Source organism: Drosophila albomicans, chromosome 3 (assembly GCF_009650485.2).
Source record: "Drosophila albomicans strain 15112-1751.03 chromosome 3, ASM965048v2, whole genome shotgun sequence".
NCBI classification, from domain to species: domain Eukaryota; kingdom Metazoa; phylum Arthropoda; class Insecta; order Diptera; family Drosophilidae; genus Drosophila; species Drosophila albomicans.
Genome location: NC_047629.2, coordinates 18801061 through 18819450, shown reverse-complemented (window position 1 = coordinate 18819450; position 18390 = coordinate 18801061). Strand labels below are relative to the sequence as shown.

The window sequence follows — 18390 nt, the reverse complement described above, 5'->3', positions numbered from 1 at the left end:
AACAAATGTATAGAAATAAATTAATATAATAATAATTATAATAATAATTGAAAAGTTGTCATACAAAATGTTATAAGCTCATAGTTAATGCGAAGTGCATTAAAATAATAAAATAATAATAATACATTTAAAAAGTTATATAGTGCACCTGCATTGTTCAATGCTGATTTAAAATGTAAATTGCGATGAGGTTATGTAATCGGCTGATACGCAAAAATGAGACCAGTTACTCGTAGATTCGTATTTATTTATCAATCAATAACACCACACTCAATAACAAAAAACTAACGCAACGCGCACTGATTGCTCAACTCTGGACAGACGGACAGACAGACAGACCGACAATCGATTGATAGATATAATGATCTGTGTGTTCTGAGTTCGTCTTCGAGATTTCATGCAAATTCTAAACTGCGCCAGAAGAAGATCGACACATGAGGCGTACATTGACAATTGTCTCATTGATCAATCATTTAAGCAAATCGAGCAGCCACAGCAGCAGCAACAGCAATCAAGCGATCTGTGAGACTAATCGACACCAAGAAGGGGGCGAATTTTATGCACTAACCATAACACAGCAAGTGGCAGCAAACGATTTTAATTCAATCAAGCATTAAGATAGTCGCCAGAGGCGCCCCAAAAAAAAAAAAAGAAGTCAGCTAAAGATCGAGAGGCACGAGCTATATAGCTATAAAGCTGTGGCATTGGGCAATTAAGTGAGTGCGAGAAAATCGTGAAAAGCGATCAACAATGCGAGCGAATATAGTAAATAAATAAATATACATATGAATGTGAACAAAAGTCGAATGAGCGCAAATATAAGTTGAGCATTTGCGTCACGAAAAATGCTCGACCTCGATTCCCTCTTTCTTTCTATGTGTGTATGTGTGTATGTGTCTCTCTCTCTCTCTCTCTCTCTCTCTCTTTTATAGCTAGAGGAGTCGCAAGAATGTTGGCATTCACACTTGGTTACTTGGTTCACTTGATTCGGCGACTGACATTTCTTTGGTCGACTAATCTGTTGGGGTCAATCGATGTTAAGTAGAATCACGAATACCAAATTAATTGATGCTGATATATGCAGCACATACCACACGCTGCCACACTGAGGCGCCTCAGTCTGCAGTCTCAGCTTCAGCTCGTCTCTTTTTTTATCGTGAGATACAGTTGATCCTCTCCTGCCCCTGCCCCTTGCAACATCAACATCAACAGGCAGATGTGTGTCAATCTGTGGTGTGGCATATTTCTAATATACAATATATGAATACTCGACTCGAGTTTATTCAGAGTGGTGAGTGTGAGTGTCAAACGGGTAAATAATACCCAGTTCATGTTTTGAATTAATTTTAATTGAGATTCATTTGTAAGCAATCAGTTAGATTGTTCAGTTGACGCGCTTAAGATGACGATTCTGATTCTGTTTAGCAACTGATAGCAATGGAAAGAGATAGCAGCTGAATGTGAGACAGAGATAGATAGCGAGTGATCAGCTTGATTGATTACAATTTTGTCCTTTTGCGTCATAGTTGGCTAAACTAGAAAATTGTTTGCGATATCCTTTCATGTGAACGGAAAGTTGCAACCACAACGAAATGCAATGCACAATTAAACACAGAGGTCGCAAGTCGCTGCAACTAAATGACCAACTAAATGGCCCGACTTAGTCTATGCCGATGCTTGTAATTAATAAGACACGCCAACAATCATAATTGAAACATGTCTTTTAGCGCCAAAGTGCTCGTTGTTGCAGACACACAGCCGAGGAGCCGAGAGCAATATCAAACAATCTGAAAAGTTAACAAGCCAAAACACAAACACCCAACAAGGCACCTGAAGGTGCCGCCCCAACTCTCTTGCAACGTGCAACGTGCAACTTGCCACAACATTGCCATCCTCAGCGCCGCCCTCCCCCAAGGTGTGGCAAAGACAAGGGGCAGCAATTGTTTGCCTTGGCTGCCCGGCTGCATCTATTAGCTGAGCTGGCAAAATACCAGTTGCTTTGGGCCTGTTTGTTGTTTGTTGTGTGCTTGCAACGTGCGGCAATTAAGCGAGGAGAAGCGAAGAAGCAGCAACAGAAGCAGCAGCTACTCAAATCAAGTGAAAAACGTTTTGTAAATTTGTCAAATTGCATAAAATTAGAGATAAGATATCATTTATAACAATTAAAAGAGCGAAATGTGGCAGCAACTGCCAATTGTGGACATTTGAACAGCTGTAAAGTCGCTTCACCAACAAAAACCGGAAGCAGCCAAAAGACGAGCTCCCCTCGCACTCACTTACTTACTTCGTTGAGCACGCGACAGTGGGTAACAGGTAACAGGTAACAAGTAACAGGCAACAGCACCCGCAGTCCCGATAGCCGAGAGCCCTACATAGATAACAAACTGCAGCAGCGGCAGCAACTGTGCAACAGGAACTGCAGCAGCAACTGTTGTAAGACAAGCGCTCAAGTGTAAAAGGAAAAGACGTGGGCAGCAGGACAACGATGTGTGTCAAGGACAAGCGCCAACAAGAAGCGATGGCACAGCTGCCACAGCTGCCCCAGTGGCAACACCCACAACAGCCCACAATCAGACAGACAGACAGACAGAGAGAGATAGATAGAGAGAGAAAAGAAGCGAAAACCGCAAGCCAGGCAATTGACCGGGAGCTCTTATTAATTTGCTATTAGCGATAGACAGACAGGAAGTTAACTTAATTTGTGTGCGGCTTTCGCCAAAAAAAAGCAGAAAAAATACAGTGCACAAAACAAAAGCGGAAAACAGCAGCAGCAGCAGCAGAGAAAAAAGCAAATGAAAACGAAACAAAGTCGCAGACAGAAACAGTTTCTAAACAACAGACAGGATGTGAAGGCAGACCAGACAGGACACACACAGGACACATATGTGTGAGTGTGTGTGTGTGTGTGTGTGTGACATCAAAGGCGATTTCTCGATTTAGTCTCTTTTCTTTTTTCTGCTGTTCTGATGTTTGATAAGCCTAATAAAGCGCTTTTTGGCCAGGCTTTTACCGTTAGCATTAGAGGCCATTGATTAGATCAGCGACAGCCACAACAGTGAGAGCAACAACGACAACGTCTCACTTATAGACTAGACATAGAGCAGATGTGGCGAGTAGAGCCAATTAAAATATTTGCCATTGTGATAGGTCACTTCCTGCATATGCGTAACTTGCCCCCTGTCTTGTGGCAAGCAGCTTGTACTTGCAGCAGCTAATGCAAAGTACTTCACTTTGTGCCTCGCTCATTTGTAGGCCTTTTGTTTTCACTTTTTAAGGTACGCACGCAGATCTTAGGCGTGCGATAAAGAACAAGCGAGCGAGTGCGAGTGAGGGAAAGAGATGGACAAAGTCGTTAGTGATAAGAGGCAGCAAATGACGAGCAGCCCTCGCTGACGGGGGCGATTAGACAAGCGACTGAGACAACTGAGCGTTGTCTGCACCTTTTTCAAGTTCCCGTTCTTTTTCTTTTTCTTTTTGTTTTTTTTATTGCCAACAGGCAAACGCAGACAGGAAGCACGACGATGGCAGACAATGGCACACAAACTCCTGACGAGGTGCGAGCTCTCGATTTCGAGATTATCATATCAGCAAAAGAGAGCCAAAGGCAGAGGGAGAGGGGAACGTGAGTTTTTGGGGAGTCGCATCTTGGGATGCGCACCCTTCGAACGGGAAAGACAGAACAGCAGTCGAGTCCTTGCTGGCCTACTTCTCAGACAAACGTCCTGCAACTGCTGTTGAAAGTGAAACTCGCGTGGCAGGAAGCGTCGCAGCAACGACGTGTGCCGCTTTTTGCAGCACGTGCAGCAGGCAATATTTTCTTTCCAACAAATTGCCATAAAAGATGCTGCTAGTTTTTTATGTACATTGTGTTTTTTTTTGGTTGAGGGGTAATTAGTCAAACGTTTTGCGCTCTTCCTTAAGCAATTTCCCAATTGTCAACTGTCAATTTCTGTTTAAAATAAATAAAGACATTTTGTGCTCAAAACAAATTCCAACAAATGCGAAATGTGAAATTCATTGAAAACCATTTTGAAAATAGCAAAAAAAAACAAAAGTATCTAACATATTGACAGTGTTTGGGGGCTCGTTAAATGCTGCTAGGGACTCAGAGAACCATAAACTTACATAGTAGAGGAGTTGGGGAGTGAAGTTCTTCTGTGTGTGGCTGTGTGTGTTTAAAATGCGCTTAATAGTTTCAACATGTGCCGCAGACACACAATTAGGCAATAAAATTAATTCACACCAAGAAAAGCATTAAAGTGCAAGTGTGTCTCGGCGACAGCCAAAGCAGCAGCAGCAGCCAAGGTGCCACTTGCCATCAGTTTTGTCGCTGCAACATTTTCGCACGCATAACTCCAACTCAAACTTGCAACATGCGGCCTGTTGTCTGTTGTCGTCTGTGTTGCCGCCCCATTTCATGGCGCGTGCCTTCCGAGTGAATGACAACAGTCTGTGGCCCTATCGGCTCCATAATCGGTTTCCAAGCACTTGCCTTCGTATTAGTTGCAACTGCAATTGCGATTTAATTACCTTTTTATGCTGCCACATATGCCACATTGCGCATGCCACAATGCCTAATGCCATGCACTTGAATCTCGACGAAAATACTTGCAATTAACCCAATCAATTGCCAAGCCAGGCAAGCAAGAAGTTGTCTCGTGTCTCGACCTGGTCGACAGACTGTCAGCAGATCGCATAAAGTCGTTTCTCGCAACTGCAGATGCAGATGCAGATATAGATACACGATGCAGATACAGCTGCAGTTGCAGTTGCAGTTGCAATTGGTGTGTAAGAGATACTTTTAAAGTAGCAGATACAATTGCAGTTGCAAGCAGCAAGAGCAGCAGATACATTTGCCATAGCAGATACATTTACAGCAGCTAAAGATACATTTGAAGTGCGAGATACATTTGTAGCCACAGATCGCTAGCTAGCTGCCCTTTTTTATGATTGGCTGCCGCTTTACGAGTTCAGGAAGTTGGACGCCAACAGCAAAAGCAACACGCTGTTGCAGCAGCAGCATTTAGTTAAACAAATGAGCTAAGCTGACAACACACATTTATCTAGGATTATCTATTGAGCGTGTCCTTGTCGCTGGCTGCTCTCACACCTGTTCCTCTGACCCAGTGAGCGGCGAAGCTCTTGCCGTCTCCCTCGCTCTGTTTTTTTTGCCGCTTTTATTTCGGTTTTTTTAGCTGCTGCCATTTGGCCAACGCGTTGTTGCAACGTTTTTCAGCCTTGACTGTTGGCTGAATTTCCTCATGGCGTTTTTCCTCAACGTTTCCCGCTCTTTTTAGTTTTTTCGTTGCTGTTGTTGTTGTATGGTGTGTATACAATGGGTTAATGTTAACCCACACACACACACGCACACGCACATTGCCAACTTCCCTGGCTGTGTGTCCGTTTAGCTCGATTACGCTTCCGGTTGATATGCTCTCCGCTCCCCTCCCCATCCCATCTTCCTATGCGCTTGCCTTCCCTTTGCTGTTTCTCCCCACGAAGCCAAATGCTGCTCGCTTCCTACTTTTTTTGTTGTCTTGTTGTTGTCTCCCTGGCAGCGATCCTGTGCACACGAATGACACAATTCTGTTTTGTCATCTGTCCCTGCCCCTTGCCGCTTGCCCCTTGCCGTTGTTCTCTCTCTCCTCAGCCGCTTGTCGTGCAAGACAAAACGCTTGAAGCAATTGCGAGTTGCCGCCGTTTCCTCTCGCATTGTAGCCCATTGTCATTAGCCTGCCCCAGACTCTAAGTGTGTGTGTGTGTGTGTGTGTGTGTGTAATGATCGTGGCAATTAGTTGTGCAAGTATGTGTGAGTGAGGTGAAGTCGTATCCATTGTGATTGCAGTGAGCTGCAAACATAAATTACGGGATAATCCGACATAAGCGCATTTCCATGATCTACTCCGGTTGCAAGTGAGTGTGAGAGCGAATAAGTGAATAACTGGCTGACTGAATGAATGAGTGAATGAGTAGTGAGTGTGTCAAGCACTCGTTACAGCACTGACAACTTCCTGCCACACCAACAGCAGCAGCAATTCGAATCCAAATCGCAATCGGAATCGCACTTTGGAGTGGGAATCGACCAACTAATTAGTGTGTTTGCTTGTGTAATTTGCAAAACTAAATGGCACAACACTCACACACACACACTCGCACACTCACACACTTAGATTAGCTGACATTCACATGCACTTGCCCACGTTCCTTCTGCATCGCCCTTAGATTGTGCCACGCCCCTTTGCAACGCTTGTGGATTAGGTTTAGCCAACACGCAACCCGGCCGACGACACCGATAAGCTGCCGCCCCAGAGAGGCCAACATGCAACTGCAACACAGTCACAGCAATAACAACAACAACCTCTGCCAAAGGTTGCAATTTGTACAGGAATTGATTTGTTTTTTGAGGGTTCGTGTCAAGCACGCAACACGCTGACGACGATGACGACAACCATCGCTGCATTTTGCGCATTGAAGCGTTGGTGTTCGACGCCGGATCACTTTGGCCCATCGCTGAGCCCAACAAACCAAACAACAACCACTTAAGTTAGCTCACAGCTCACAGCTGACCCTGAATACCAACACCGAGAAGAGAATGTCAACGAAACAGCGCTAAAAATGCAATAGAAATTCGCACTTAAACCCACAATTACAAAGCAAGTTTGTTGCAAGCTTACTTTAAGTTAATCAATAAGTTATCATTGAGATGTATTGAAAAAGTTCCCTTCCGAATTTATATAGCTTCACAAGAGATTTTTAGTTATTCAAAAAAATTGCAAAGCAAGTTTGTTGTAAGCCTTAAGAAGAGGTTTTTAGTTATTCAAAAACTATAATAAAATTTCGCACTAAATCCAGAATTACAAAGCAAGTTTGTGCAAGCTTACTTTAAGTTAATCAATAAGTTATCATTGCGATATAATGGAAAATGTCCATTCCGAATTTTCATAGCTTCACAAGAAGAGGTTTTTAGTTATTTAAGAACTATACTAAATATTCGCACTAAAACCAGAATTACAAAGCAAGTTTGTTGCAAGTTTACTTTAAGTTAATCAATAAGTTATCATTGAGATATATCGCAAATGAATCCATCCGAATATTTATAGCTTCACAAGAGATTATTCAAAAAATTCGCATTCAATACAAAAATTCAAAGCAACTTTGTTGTAAGTTTACTTTAAGTTAATTTATTTAGTTCCAAATTTTCATAGCTTCAGAAGAAGAGGTTTCTAGGTATTCAAAAAAATACAGAAAAAATTCGCACTGAAAACAGAATTACTAAGCAAGTTTATAGTAAGTTAATCCATAGACGATATATTAAAATTTTTGTATTTGCAAATTATAAATTGAGGTTTAAATAGAAAGTTTTACTGCTTCATTGAAATCAATTTTGATAGTTACTAAACAAGTTAAAAACTCAGTTTTGAAGTTATCCTCATTAAGAAGAAAAATTTACTCACTATTAAATCGAACAAGCGCTCAGTTCTCAGAATTATGAAAATACATTTTCTGTTTCTCAAGAAACTTGGATTGATTAATGCTATAATAGTTTACGCCTTATTCACTGTTTAATCTAAATCGAATGTAATGTATTTACTATAAGGGCAAGCAATCGAGGGCGACAAACTTTAAATATAAGTTTCTAATTCTTATGAAATTTAGACTGCTTCTTAAGTATATTTTTTTACACTCCGCCAGCAATATAATTGAATTTGACCTATTTAAAAAAAAAATGCAAAAAATTAAAAGTAAAAATAATGTTAGAATATTTCAAAAGTTATTTTGATGCCTGTTTATGGCATGAATGCAATTCTTATGCATTCTTTTATCTTTAGTAATAAAATTTGCAATAGAATAGAAATTCTCACCCATAAAACTAGAAAACTACTTTTTATAATACACTCTTAATTGATTGCATATCATTCATTCATTTCATTTTATTCATTAATGGATATCATTTATGCATAGATCACTAATATATATAAGTATCATTAAGAATGCTGCAAAATATATTATATATACAAATAAATTCAATAAATATGTGTAGCTTACAGTTGAGCTATTGAGTCATAATCTAAATGCTTTGCACTTAATTTCGACATGTGACCGTACGCACACCTTTTGGCCTATTATCCGACGACCCTCATCTCCTTCCCCCAAAACACAAGCACGATCCCGATGTCGAACGCAACTGTTGGGTTGGACTATGGGGAAAAGTGATTCGGTAATTGTGTTTAATCAATCAAGCGCTGCCTTGTTTGTTTATTTGTCGGCTACACAGCATATTAAGGCACTTCATTAAGATAAAAAGTAATTTATCGAAATTGGATTTGATAAATTTACCCAAAAGCAAAAACCTAGGCCAAAGCTGTCGCCAACCCCTTCGATTCTGACCCGTAGCCCCGTAGCTTGCCAGCGTTCCGTTCCGGTTATCTTCGTCAGCGGCTGGTCAACATGCGCGTAATTCTCAGCGACGAGCGACGTCGCGACGATTAGATTAACCCGAAAATACAAATACACACACAAACAAATGGTATACAATTATGTGTATATCATAATGTGAACATTAAAGATATCGATGGTCGATGAGACGACGAGTAGTCGATCAGTCCCTTGGCCAGCCACACAAATACGGGCCAGTTGAAAGGTCTTCGATAAAAGGCAAGTAATGAAACATGTGTCGCCTTTAGATACAGTTACAGTTTGATGATGAGGTGGGCAGAGGGGAGACATGGAATTGATTAGATTTGGATAAAAGGCGGCCCATTATATAGATTAAAGTTGAGTTATTAACGATTTGCTGTGCATGTTTTATCGTCTTACGGCCAGTCGACACATTTTTTTTGTCATTTTACGATTGTGATTAACGCGAAGCAAAAGCCGCGGCTTTATGACTAGTCAAAAAAAATAACACAAAACTAGGAAAAAAGTATGTGTAACTGCGATTAGTCGACAGACAGACAGAGAGCGAGAGCAAGAGGAAGAGAGAGAGAGAGAGAGAGAGCGCAGCTAAGTGGATTAGTTGTTGGGGCAACAGTAGCCACGAAAATCAAAGATCGAAGATCGAAGATCGCACATCGTCGATTGCCAAATGCCGATGGCCATTGTCAGTTTTTGCTGTGGAGCGCAATGGCCAATAAATCGTTGGTAATTTGAATCAATTTAGTTATTGACAAGCTGCTGGGTAGCAACAACATCCCCCCCTCCGACCCCCTTGCCAAATGGCTTATTTTCCATTCTGCTTTGCGCTGCAAATTCAAAATAATCCGCTGTAAAATGTCTACACAGAGTCACCTCGCTCCATCTCCAACTCGGAATGGGAATGGGAATGTGGGGAGCACAGCTCTTGGTGCGAGATCATGGGTAATCGCTTCGCCTCGCCAGCGACTTCCTCAGCGTCTCAGTCGCCGTCGCAGTCGGCGTTAATGTGTGACTTTTGCTATGTTTTTCAACGACATTAATTTTGTGTCGGATCTTAAGCCGGATTTAGTTAAGCAGCTCAGCGATCGCCGCTCACTGCGCATTAGGCGTTTCCACTCTCTCACACACACACACTCACACAGCATCTCTTTCTCCATCTCTCTCTTTCTCTCCAGCTCCCTCTCTTTCACACGTTTGTGTGGCGCACATTTTGTTGGGAGCGCTTAGAAAATATAATCTCTTTTGTAGAAGCTCGCATGATCACCGCTTCATCAGCTTCAGCATTAGCTTCAACTTCAACTTCAGCTACAGCAGCAGCTTCACCTGTTTTTGGCCTTGGCGTTGGCGTTGACTCCTGTGACAGCAAACTGGACTTAAACGTGGTGTAGCTATGGATAGACAGGTTTAAGCACGAGCGACAACTTTAAATACCCTGCAGAAAGCGTTTAGTTTCCAAATAGACCCTGAATCTCAAAAAAAAAAGAATTTAAATTCTTCAATTCAAATGTAATTTAATACACAATTTATCAATATGAAATTGGATTAAACTTAGTACTGAAATTAGTCATGAATTTGGTTTTGAAATTATTAAGTAATATGTTGAAAATAAAGTTATCATTAAGAAATTTAATTTTACACTATCAACATTAATAAAAAAAATTAAGTGCTAAAAATAAAGCTAACAAAAATGGGAAAATTTGATTACGCCTTTGTCCATTCAAAAGCTAGAGATAAAAATATACAATAAAAATTTATAAAATTTAATTTAATTCCTTTAACTTTTTTTAAAATCATTTAAAACTTCCATTTAATAACGAAAAAAAATAAAATTTAATTTAATTCCTTAAACTTTTTTTAAAATCATTTAAAACTTCCATTTAATAAAGAATGCAAACTTTATGAGTCTAAAATTCTTAAACAATTGATGAGTCAAAATTATTAAAAAACAAATTGAGTTTGAATTTCAAATTTCGATCAAATTAGTATATTTTCTTTAGCAAATTATAAAATATTTTTTAAATAGTTTAAACTCTTACTTTATATATTTAATAGTAGAAGTGAGGGGCAAAATCAATTTAAAATTTCTCAAAACTTTACGTAATGAAAGAGATTTATTTTCAAATTATAAATGACAAATTTAATTAGTCAAATCTGAAAAATGTATTCAATTTCTTTTTCAAATTACAACATATAAATTTAATTAGTTAATAAAATGAATTCAATTCTTTCTAACTGAGCGAAATGATAATAAAATTTCATCTACTCAGAACTGCAATTAATTGAAGACAATTAATAAATTAATAGCTACAATTACAACGAAATTGTTTATAGTCTTGAGCTAATGGGTATCTCGCAGTCGCTTTGTAAGACTCGATGTTCAGTTGATTTCGGTTCCCTCGTTATAATGTGTCGCACATTAGTTAGCAGTTAATACTTTAAATAAGACGAGGTTACCGACATTTTGTCCATCATTGGCTGCTATTAACAAAAATATGTTGAGACTGCTGAGAGACTTGGACACAAAACTCCGTCTTCGTCTTCGACTTCGTCGGCGTATTAGTTTAAGCCGATTGTCGCTGTGACTTGTAGAAATCGTTTGTTGGCTGGCGGCTTATGATTTTCAACGGGACGTATTAGTAATATGCGCCGCCGACATGCCGACTTGGCGACTTAGTCGAGCCCCTTTCGAAATTAACGAAATGAAATGTTATAAATCTTTTCATACAAACAAAAGCACACAACATATCTATATATATTATATATATATATAGTCTGGCTTATGTAAGTTTTTTTTGTGTTTGTGTTTGTCATCCCCCAAAAACTTGAAATATGATCGAAAAATATCCCAGAAATGATTTGCGATATGAAAACATTGGAAAAATAGACAGCGAGGGATACACATCGAAGATCTTGTAGTATATATTTTCACTTGTCTTCGGCAAGTTTATGCAGCCCAAATAATAGTATATTCCATTCAGCCCACTTGTCATAATTTTCCAACAAAATTAAGTCAAATTTATGCGATTGTCTCTGTGTAGCAGTCTCGGATTTGAATGCGATACGTGTGTATATAAATAAATGCAGAGGGGAGAAGAAAAGATGGAAAAAAATACAGAGATAGATATGCTCGCATGAAGAGGCCAAATCCACTAATTAAGCGAGATAGGTGACAATGCGTCGGTGGATAAATATGGGGGGGACAGCAAACTGGGAATTTGGGAGGGAAATGCGCAGATTGTAAATGTTATTCATGTTTCGTTTTCATGTTCGTTTTTCTTTTTTCGGTATGCTGATTAAGCTGCTTAATAAATGTGTTTAAAAATACATAATGGCAGAGCTGACAGCTTTTGCTTGCTTTACTTTTTTTCCTGAATTCTGTGATTGACTGCGAGTCGAAGCGAAGAGTGTGCCAAGAAATATGAAAGAGTACTCAGGCATTAGCTGATGATCACTTGTGGAAATTGCTTTCATTGATAATGTGCGCACAGAGTTCCGAGGATGCAATCTCTAGATCAAGAGGCAACCATATTAATTTCCCCCGAACACGTCATTTGCCCCCATTTTATCGCTGCTCGATTGCTCGGATGTGCGATGTGCGATGTGCCTTAAGCTACAAAGCCTGAACCGCACTTATCGCAATGTCTTACAAATCGTTTTATCATTGTGTCATTAGCTGCGAAACAAAATTGTTTTACGATAGCTGCACCACAAACCCAAAACAGACGCGACAACTCTCTCGACTCTCGACTATGCAGTGAGTACAAAACTGGAAAAAAAAAAATGGTAAAAAAGGTAGACAACAATAACAACAGCGATACACACACATTTGTTGATTATCAGAGGGCGGCATATTTGAAAAGATCGCGAGTGAAGTGAAATAGTAGAAAACATGCCACAGAAATTGATTTAAAGCCATTTTGATTCGAGCCGGCAATGCCAAACTTACAGACAACTTGACAAGTTGTAATTAACTTAACGCGTTTCTTGCGCTCCGATATCAAAATTGATTTTCGTCAACCGATCGATATACTATATATAGTATAGTACTTCTTAAAGTTTATATACACTGTGCGGATGACTAAGATTGACTTTACATTCGATATGCATAATTTGTGTAAAGAGATTATGGCAAAACGATCGATCGAGCGATCTATATGAAAGCCCAGCCCAGTCTCATTCTTAGTAACATTATTGTGAACTTCAAATCCAATCTCCAAGTCCAGTTTCAGATCCAGTTTAAGCAAGAGAGCGAGAGAGACAGAGATGCCAAGCAACTTATGGTAATAATGATTATAAATTATTATAATCCAATCGGCTTTGAATAATTAATAAATTTTTAAATCGCATACGCAAACTCCGCAGCACATAATCGGACCGTAAAAAGGCGCTGAACCCACCGCAAGTTGTCCCCCCCTTCCATCCTCTCCACTCCCCTCGATCTACCACAAAGTGGGAGCCGAGAAAGCGTAGAATGAAATGCTAAAAATGTGTTACAATCAAAAGAAAAGCAAAAGCGGCTAAAAGATCTGTGTCTCTCGACTGTCTGTCGCTTGTCGAGCTGCAAGAGTGTGTGTTAGTGTGTGCGTGTGAGTGTGAAAGGAACACGCCTAAGCCCTGATAAATGCTTCGTTGTGGAAGTCGAAGTCGTAGTCACAGTCAATGCGGCAGCAGTAAGAGTTTAAAAAGGTGTTAGACCTGACAAACACACACACACATGATTCACACTCACACTTGCAGAAAAGAAAGCCAAGACAACAATAAAGTGAGCAGCCAGAGCTAGTCGGGGCGGAGGCGCAAACAAAAAGGCGTGCCAACAACAACAACAACCCAGAGAAAGAGAGACAGAGGCAAAGCAAAGCAAAGCAGCGGGATGACAAACAGTTTGGACATTTATGAGCGGCATTTAATGGACATTTGACTACCGGAATTTACCAAAACGAGCTGGCAAGGTGAAAAGGGGGAGCTTGCTGCATTCATTCATGAAATGATTCGATGCGCAGTCGATTATTGATTAGCTCAAATACGGAAATGACGCGTTCGCTCGCTAAGCAGGAAATCAAATAGGACAGGAGCAAAGAGCTATGAGATTAGCCCTAGAAAGAGATCATTAAATTGCCGCTGTCATCGCATAGAATCAATACAGCTAATCTGGCTGAAAATGAATGAAATGAAACGAAATGAATTCAATTCAATTCAAAAGTCCTATCTATGAAAAAGGTGATATAACTACAAAGCGAAACGCATGTCATTATCATTGTGTCTCTTTGGGTTTTTTTTTGTTAGTTGTTTGTCTGATTATTCGATATTGGCGTCGAAGCTGAGAAATTATCACAACAATAAAACTAAATGCTTTATAATTAGTTGCAAAATCAAAAGAAGCTACGACAACTCCGACCGACGTTATACCGACAGATAGAGTAGCCTCCAAGTGTAATAGGTGTTTTCGTAAGAAAAAAAAACAGAAAAAGAAAACAACAACAACAAGAAAATAGAAAATGATTTGTTATAGTTTTTGATTCGTGAATCGAGATTCTTTTGATTTGTTATTGTTTTATTCGCTTTGGGTTCTTTGAGACTTGTGTTCATTTAGTTATTTATAAGCAGCGATTGGAACACGCTCACAAATTAAATAAAAAATAAAAAAAACGAACGAAACAGAACTCAATACACATATAAAGACCTACATACCTAAAGCTTTATTATCTGTGTGCCATATGGGGGGACTCGAACTTAGTCTTATCTTAATCCCATTCACCGATTCACTAAGCGTATGCGTCGAACACATAAAACTGTCAAAAAATATAAACGCCAAGAAAACTAAAAAAGAATTCTTGCCGCAGCTAACATTTTTGTTCGTAGACTGTAGACTTGGCATGATTTAAGCAAGAAGACAATGCCGATAAGTCGAGGAATGTTATAGATGTGTATGTGTAAGTGTGTGTGTGTGTGTGTCTTGATATCGACAGCGGTAACATTCAGTTAATGCGTTGATTTATTTAATATATAAAATAACCAAACAGTATTATATTTTGTTGTTTTTGTTTTTGCTTTCTGTTTGGTTTTTTCCATTTTCGGAAATCATAAAATAGAGACAGAAATCAAATGAGGGCCACACTTGTAAATCCATCCCATAGATTTGCCCACTGACTAATGCGACCATATGCCATCAAGGGGCAGGGGCAGGGGGCGGCAAGGGTTGACTGACAAACCTCAACCAGATAAATAATAATTACACTCACACGACATAATCAATTATGCCTGCTAATAAACGCCCGGACACATGTAGTCTGTCACTGCAAGAGTGTGTGTGTGTGTGCATGTGTGTGAGTGTACCACTGTGTGTGTATGTGTGTGTGTGCGGGATCCACAGTGTGCGTTGCACTAATCACGCCAGCATGTTCATAATCAATTTTATCGCACTTATTTGGATTAATTGCGATATCAATGACAGGGTGACGGAGCGCTGCCAACATCAACTTCGACAGCGACGTAAACGTCAAACGCAGTTCCAGAGTTCCCAACTATTCACGATAAAAACAACAACAATGACGCTATGCGCAACACTCAACTACATATATCTATATAGAGTACATTTAAAGTTACAGTTACAGTTACAACGCTGTTATCGCATTTATCGGGCCATATCTAAGTGGAGGGAAAGAGAGGGCGACACAACGTCAGCAGCAACATCATCACCTTATGCCCAAATTAGCAATAAGCAAAGTCGCAACTCGAGGGATTATCTTATCGCAGCTAAAAGCTTTTCGATGTGGCGGCACTTGGATATCGGTCGCTTCGCCAGCTGGCAGAGATTAGGACTCGCGAGGGGTGCGCCAAGGTAGGGCATGGCCCGACTTGGCCAAGACGCCTCCACCCACCTACCATACCAAAGCAATTAGCCAACGATCCCAAATAGGCAAATACACATAAGCCAGCAAACACACACGCACATACAATCTATTTGCACCCACCTTATGTACATAGCGACCCCCAATTCCCTACTCCCCTCCACCTCCACCTTCAGAGAAATACAATCAGCACCAGCCCCACTTCGCTTATCTGCTGCTCCAATCTCAACTCTAAACACGCTGCCACGCAGCCGATAAGGATTATCTCTTAATCTGCATAAATACTCGTAGCAAAAAAAAAAAAAAAAGAATGAGTAAAAGAAAATTCATCTGTGTATAAACAAGGCTTTTTATCACAATGAACCCGACCAGGTTGCAGTCATTCTATACGCCTATTTGTGATTTCCTAATACAAGATGTTGCTACGTTTCCTGAATACCCTGCAAAAACTTTTGAACTTCTTTTGACAAACCGTTTATAACAACTTTATTTACTAAAGTATAATAAACTTAAACCCATTTATTAGCCACTATTATCAATTTATCATTAGTATTAATTTAAAATCCCAAATTAAAAAAGGTTGAAAAAGTTTTCATGCTAAAAAATTATGTTCTTATAATAAACAACATAATTTGATCTTCACCAATCTTTGTCTCTGTATTATAATATTTATTAATATTCATTTGATCTGTAATCAATCATTGCAAATCTTTGTCTTTGTATTATAATAATTCATTTGTTTACAAATTTCATATGCAAGTTTTTTCTTCAATGCAATACTAGAAAAAATATTATATTTGCAAATCTCTCAGAAGTTTTTATTCATAAAATCATTTAATTGATTTGAAGAAAACTTCAATATATTTAAAAACAAATTAACAATCATATAAAATTCAACAAATTTCCCAAGTCTCTAATTTCCTTAAAAATCGATTGTTACAAATTCGATCTTAATGATCTATTTTTAGATCTTCAGCTGATCTTTACCCAGACTTTTTGCACTTATCATTTCCTAGCCATAACAACTTAATTTCCCGCAACACATTACAGATAATTTAATCTGTGCTAATTCTGAAATTTTCTAAATCGATTTAAAAGCGATTGTAGCGCATATCGAGTTCGTTTAGAACGCGCACTTGTCGCTCTTGTTTGCTTAGACTGATTCAGATGTGTACAGGGAGAAGAAGCAGGCAGGTTGCTGGTTGCTTTTAGTGCTCAACGGTGACTAACTCGGCATAACATGGCAACCCATTGAAATGCTTCACGTCTGATCTGAGCCAAAACTAACTGCGAAGTGTTTAGCGTCTAGACTGAAGGCGACGGCAATTCAGATCCGTCTTAATAGAGTTGTTAAATAGGAAAACTCACCTGCTGTCCGGCATTGGCAGCTACCCAGGCCTCGGCAAAGGTTTCCATGGCGCTTTGAAAGTCCATCATGGAAATTGACAATGATCGTTGAATCGTTTTCGATTTTAGAATTTTCGGTTTGCTCTTTCGAGTTCTCAGTGTTCACTAGGATCGATGATTGTTGCAGACCCTTGAGGTTTTATTTATATATGATTTGCGTCAAGTTTGGCGCGTTTGGCATTAATTAATTAGTCTTGCTTGGTAGCAATAATTAAAATGTTGCTATAAATTTATTATTGCTGTAATGTTATAATTTGCGATAAGACTAAAGCACGCTTTGATTTTCCGATTACCGGTTGGTTTCTCACACAGTGTTTTACTTTTTTATTGCCACGACGGAGACGCAAATTAGACACAATCACAATCAAACACAAGCACTTGCAGTTGGAGTTGAAGTCGGAGTCGGAGTCGAAGTCGCTGTTTGCCGGAACGGATTCGATGCAGTTGTTCTCTTGCAGTTGTGCTGCTGCACTTCTCGACGCGACATCATTAGCACTGGCGGCACGGGCACGCCATAAAAAACGCGCTTGAAATCTTTGTATATCAGTAGCTAACGTTCAGCCTCGCTGAAGAAAAAACAGGACGAGGAACAGAAGGAGGAGCGTGTCAAAAGTCGAGCCAACCGACGGCGATAAGAAGCCCAAAGTGATCCTCTCTCGTTGAAACGCGACACAAGCAACCACTCGAGCTTCCAACAATTGAACAACTGAACGTCTGAACTCGCCGCGAACTTAAAGAGATATCGAGATATCGTAGGGAATATGCAAGTCGATATATAGTTGTGTGTGTGGTGGTCTATTGCCAGAGAGATTCTCTGATTGACTGATTGCCACTTTGGGTTTTGAGTGCGCAAGAATTGATTCGTTGTTATTCGTTATGCGTTCTACGTTATTCGTTGTTTGTATTGGTGTTTGCATTTAGTATTACTCTTGTTGTTGTTGCTGTTGTTTTTGTTATTGTTAGTATTGTTGTTGTGCTTGTGATAAGCGCAGCCTGTTGTGATTTTTTGTTTACTTTGTTCGCTTGATTTTGATTTGTTTTCTCTTTTATTGTTTGACTGCCTTTTTTCGGCTCTAGTTGGTCATATACGTTTTTATTTAAGTGTGTGTGTGTGTTAAGTATCTCGTACTCGACTGTCCATTATACGGATTGTCAATAACTAATAACAACAGCACTGCAAACAATTTCGTCGCCTGCTCTTTCACTGTTTGCTGCTGCTGCGGCTTCAATTACTACGCTACAGTATGATTCTAATGCTGACTGCTGAACGGACGCGCGTCAAGACATCCTTCCACAGCACAAGTTGTCGCACAACTGACAAATTCTTTCGCATTCGCACTGACACACACCACACCAGACACACACACACACACACACACACACTTACAAGCAGCACACATACAAAGCACCGGCCCGCCCCGGCCGGCACTCGGCTCGCGACGTCAGCCGTTCGTTTCCGTCTCTGTTCATTTGCTGCTTGCCTTTTGCGTGTGTGTGCGTCACCACACGAACAACGTACACGACAAACGATTCGCTCTCGCGCTCTCTCTCAATAGTCGTCGTGCGCTCTCTCAGTTTACGTTGTGTGTGTGAAAATAGTAGCAAAACTGCAGATGGTATGAAATAAATTAAACTGAATTGAATGAATTAACTTTGAAATTAATATTTTAATCTTTACTACCATCCTAGTTTTTAAGTATAATCAATTTTTAGTGTCCAG

General features: G+C 39.7%; 1 protein-coding gene across 1 annotated transcript in view; it reads right to left on the bottom strand.

Annotated features, from left to right (window-relative positions):
- The window catches only part of LOC117568610 (homeobox protein 13), a 56830-nt gene extending 38858 nt beyond the window's left edge, over positions 1 to 17972 (bottom strand). The window contains exon 1 of the mRNA XM_034249371.2: positions 16632 to 17972. Coding sequence (XP_034105262.2) covers positions 16632 to 16700 — 69 coding nt within the window. The 5' untranslated portion in view covers positions 16701 to 17972. The remainder of the gene's footprint in view (positions 1 to 16631) is intronic.
- Positions 17973 to 18390: the final 418 nt, after the last annotated feature.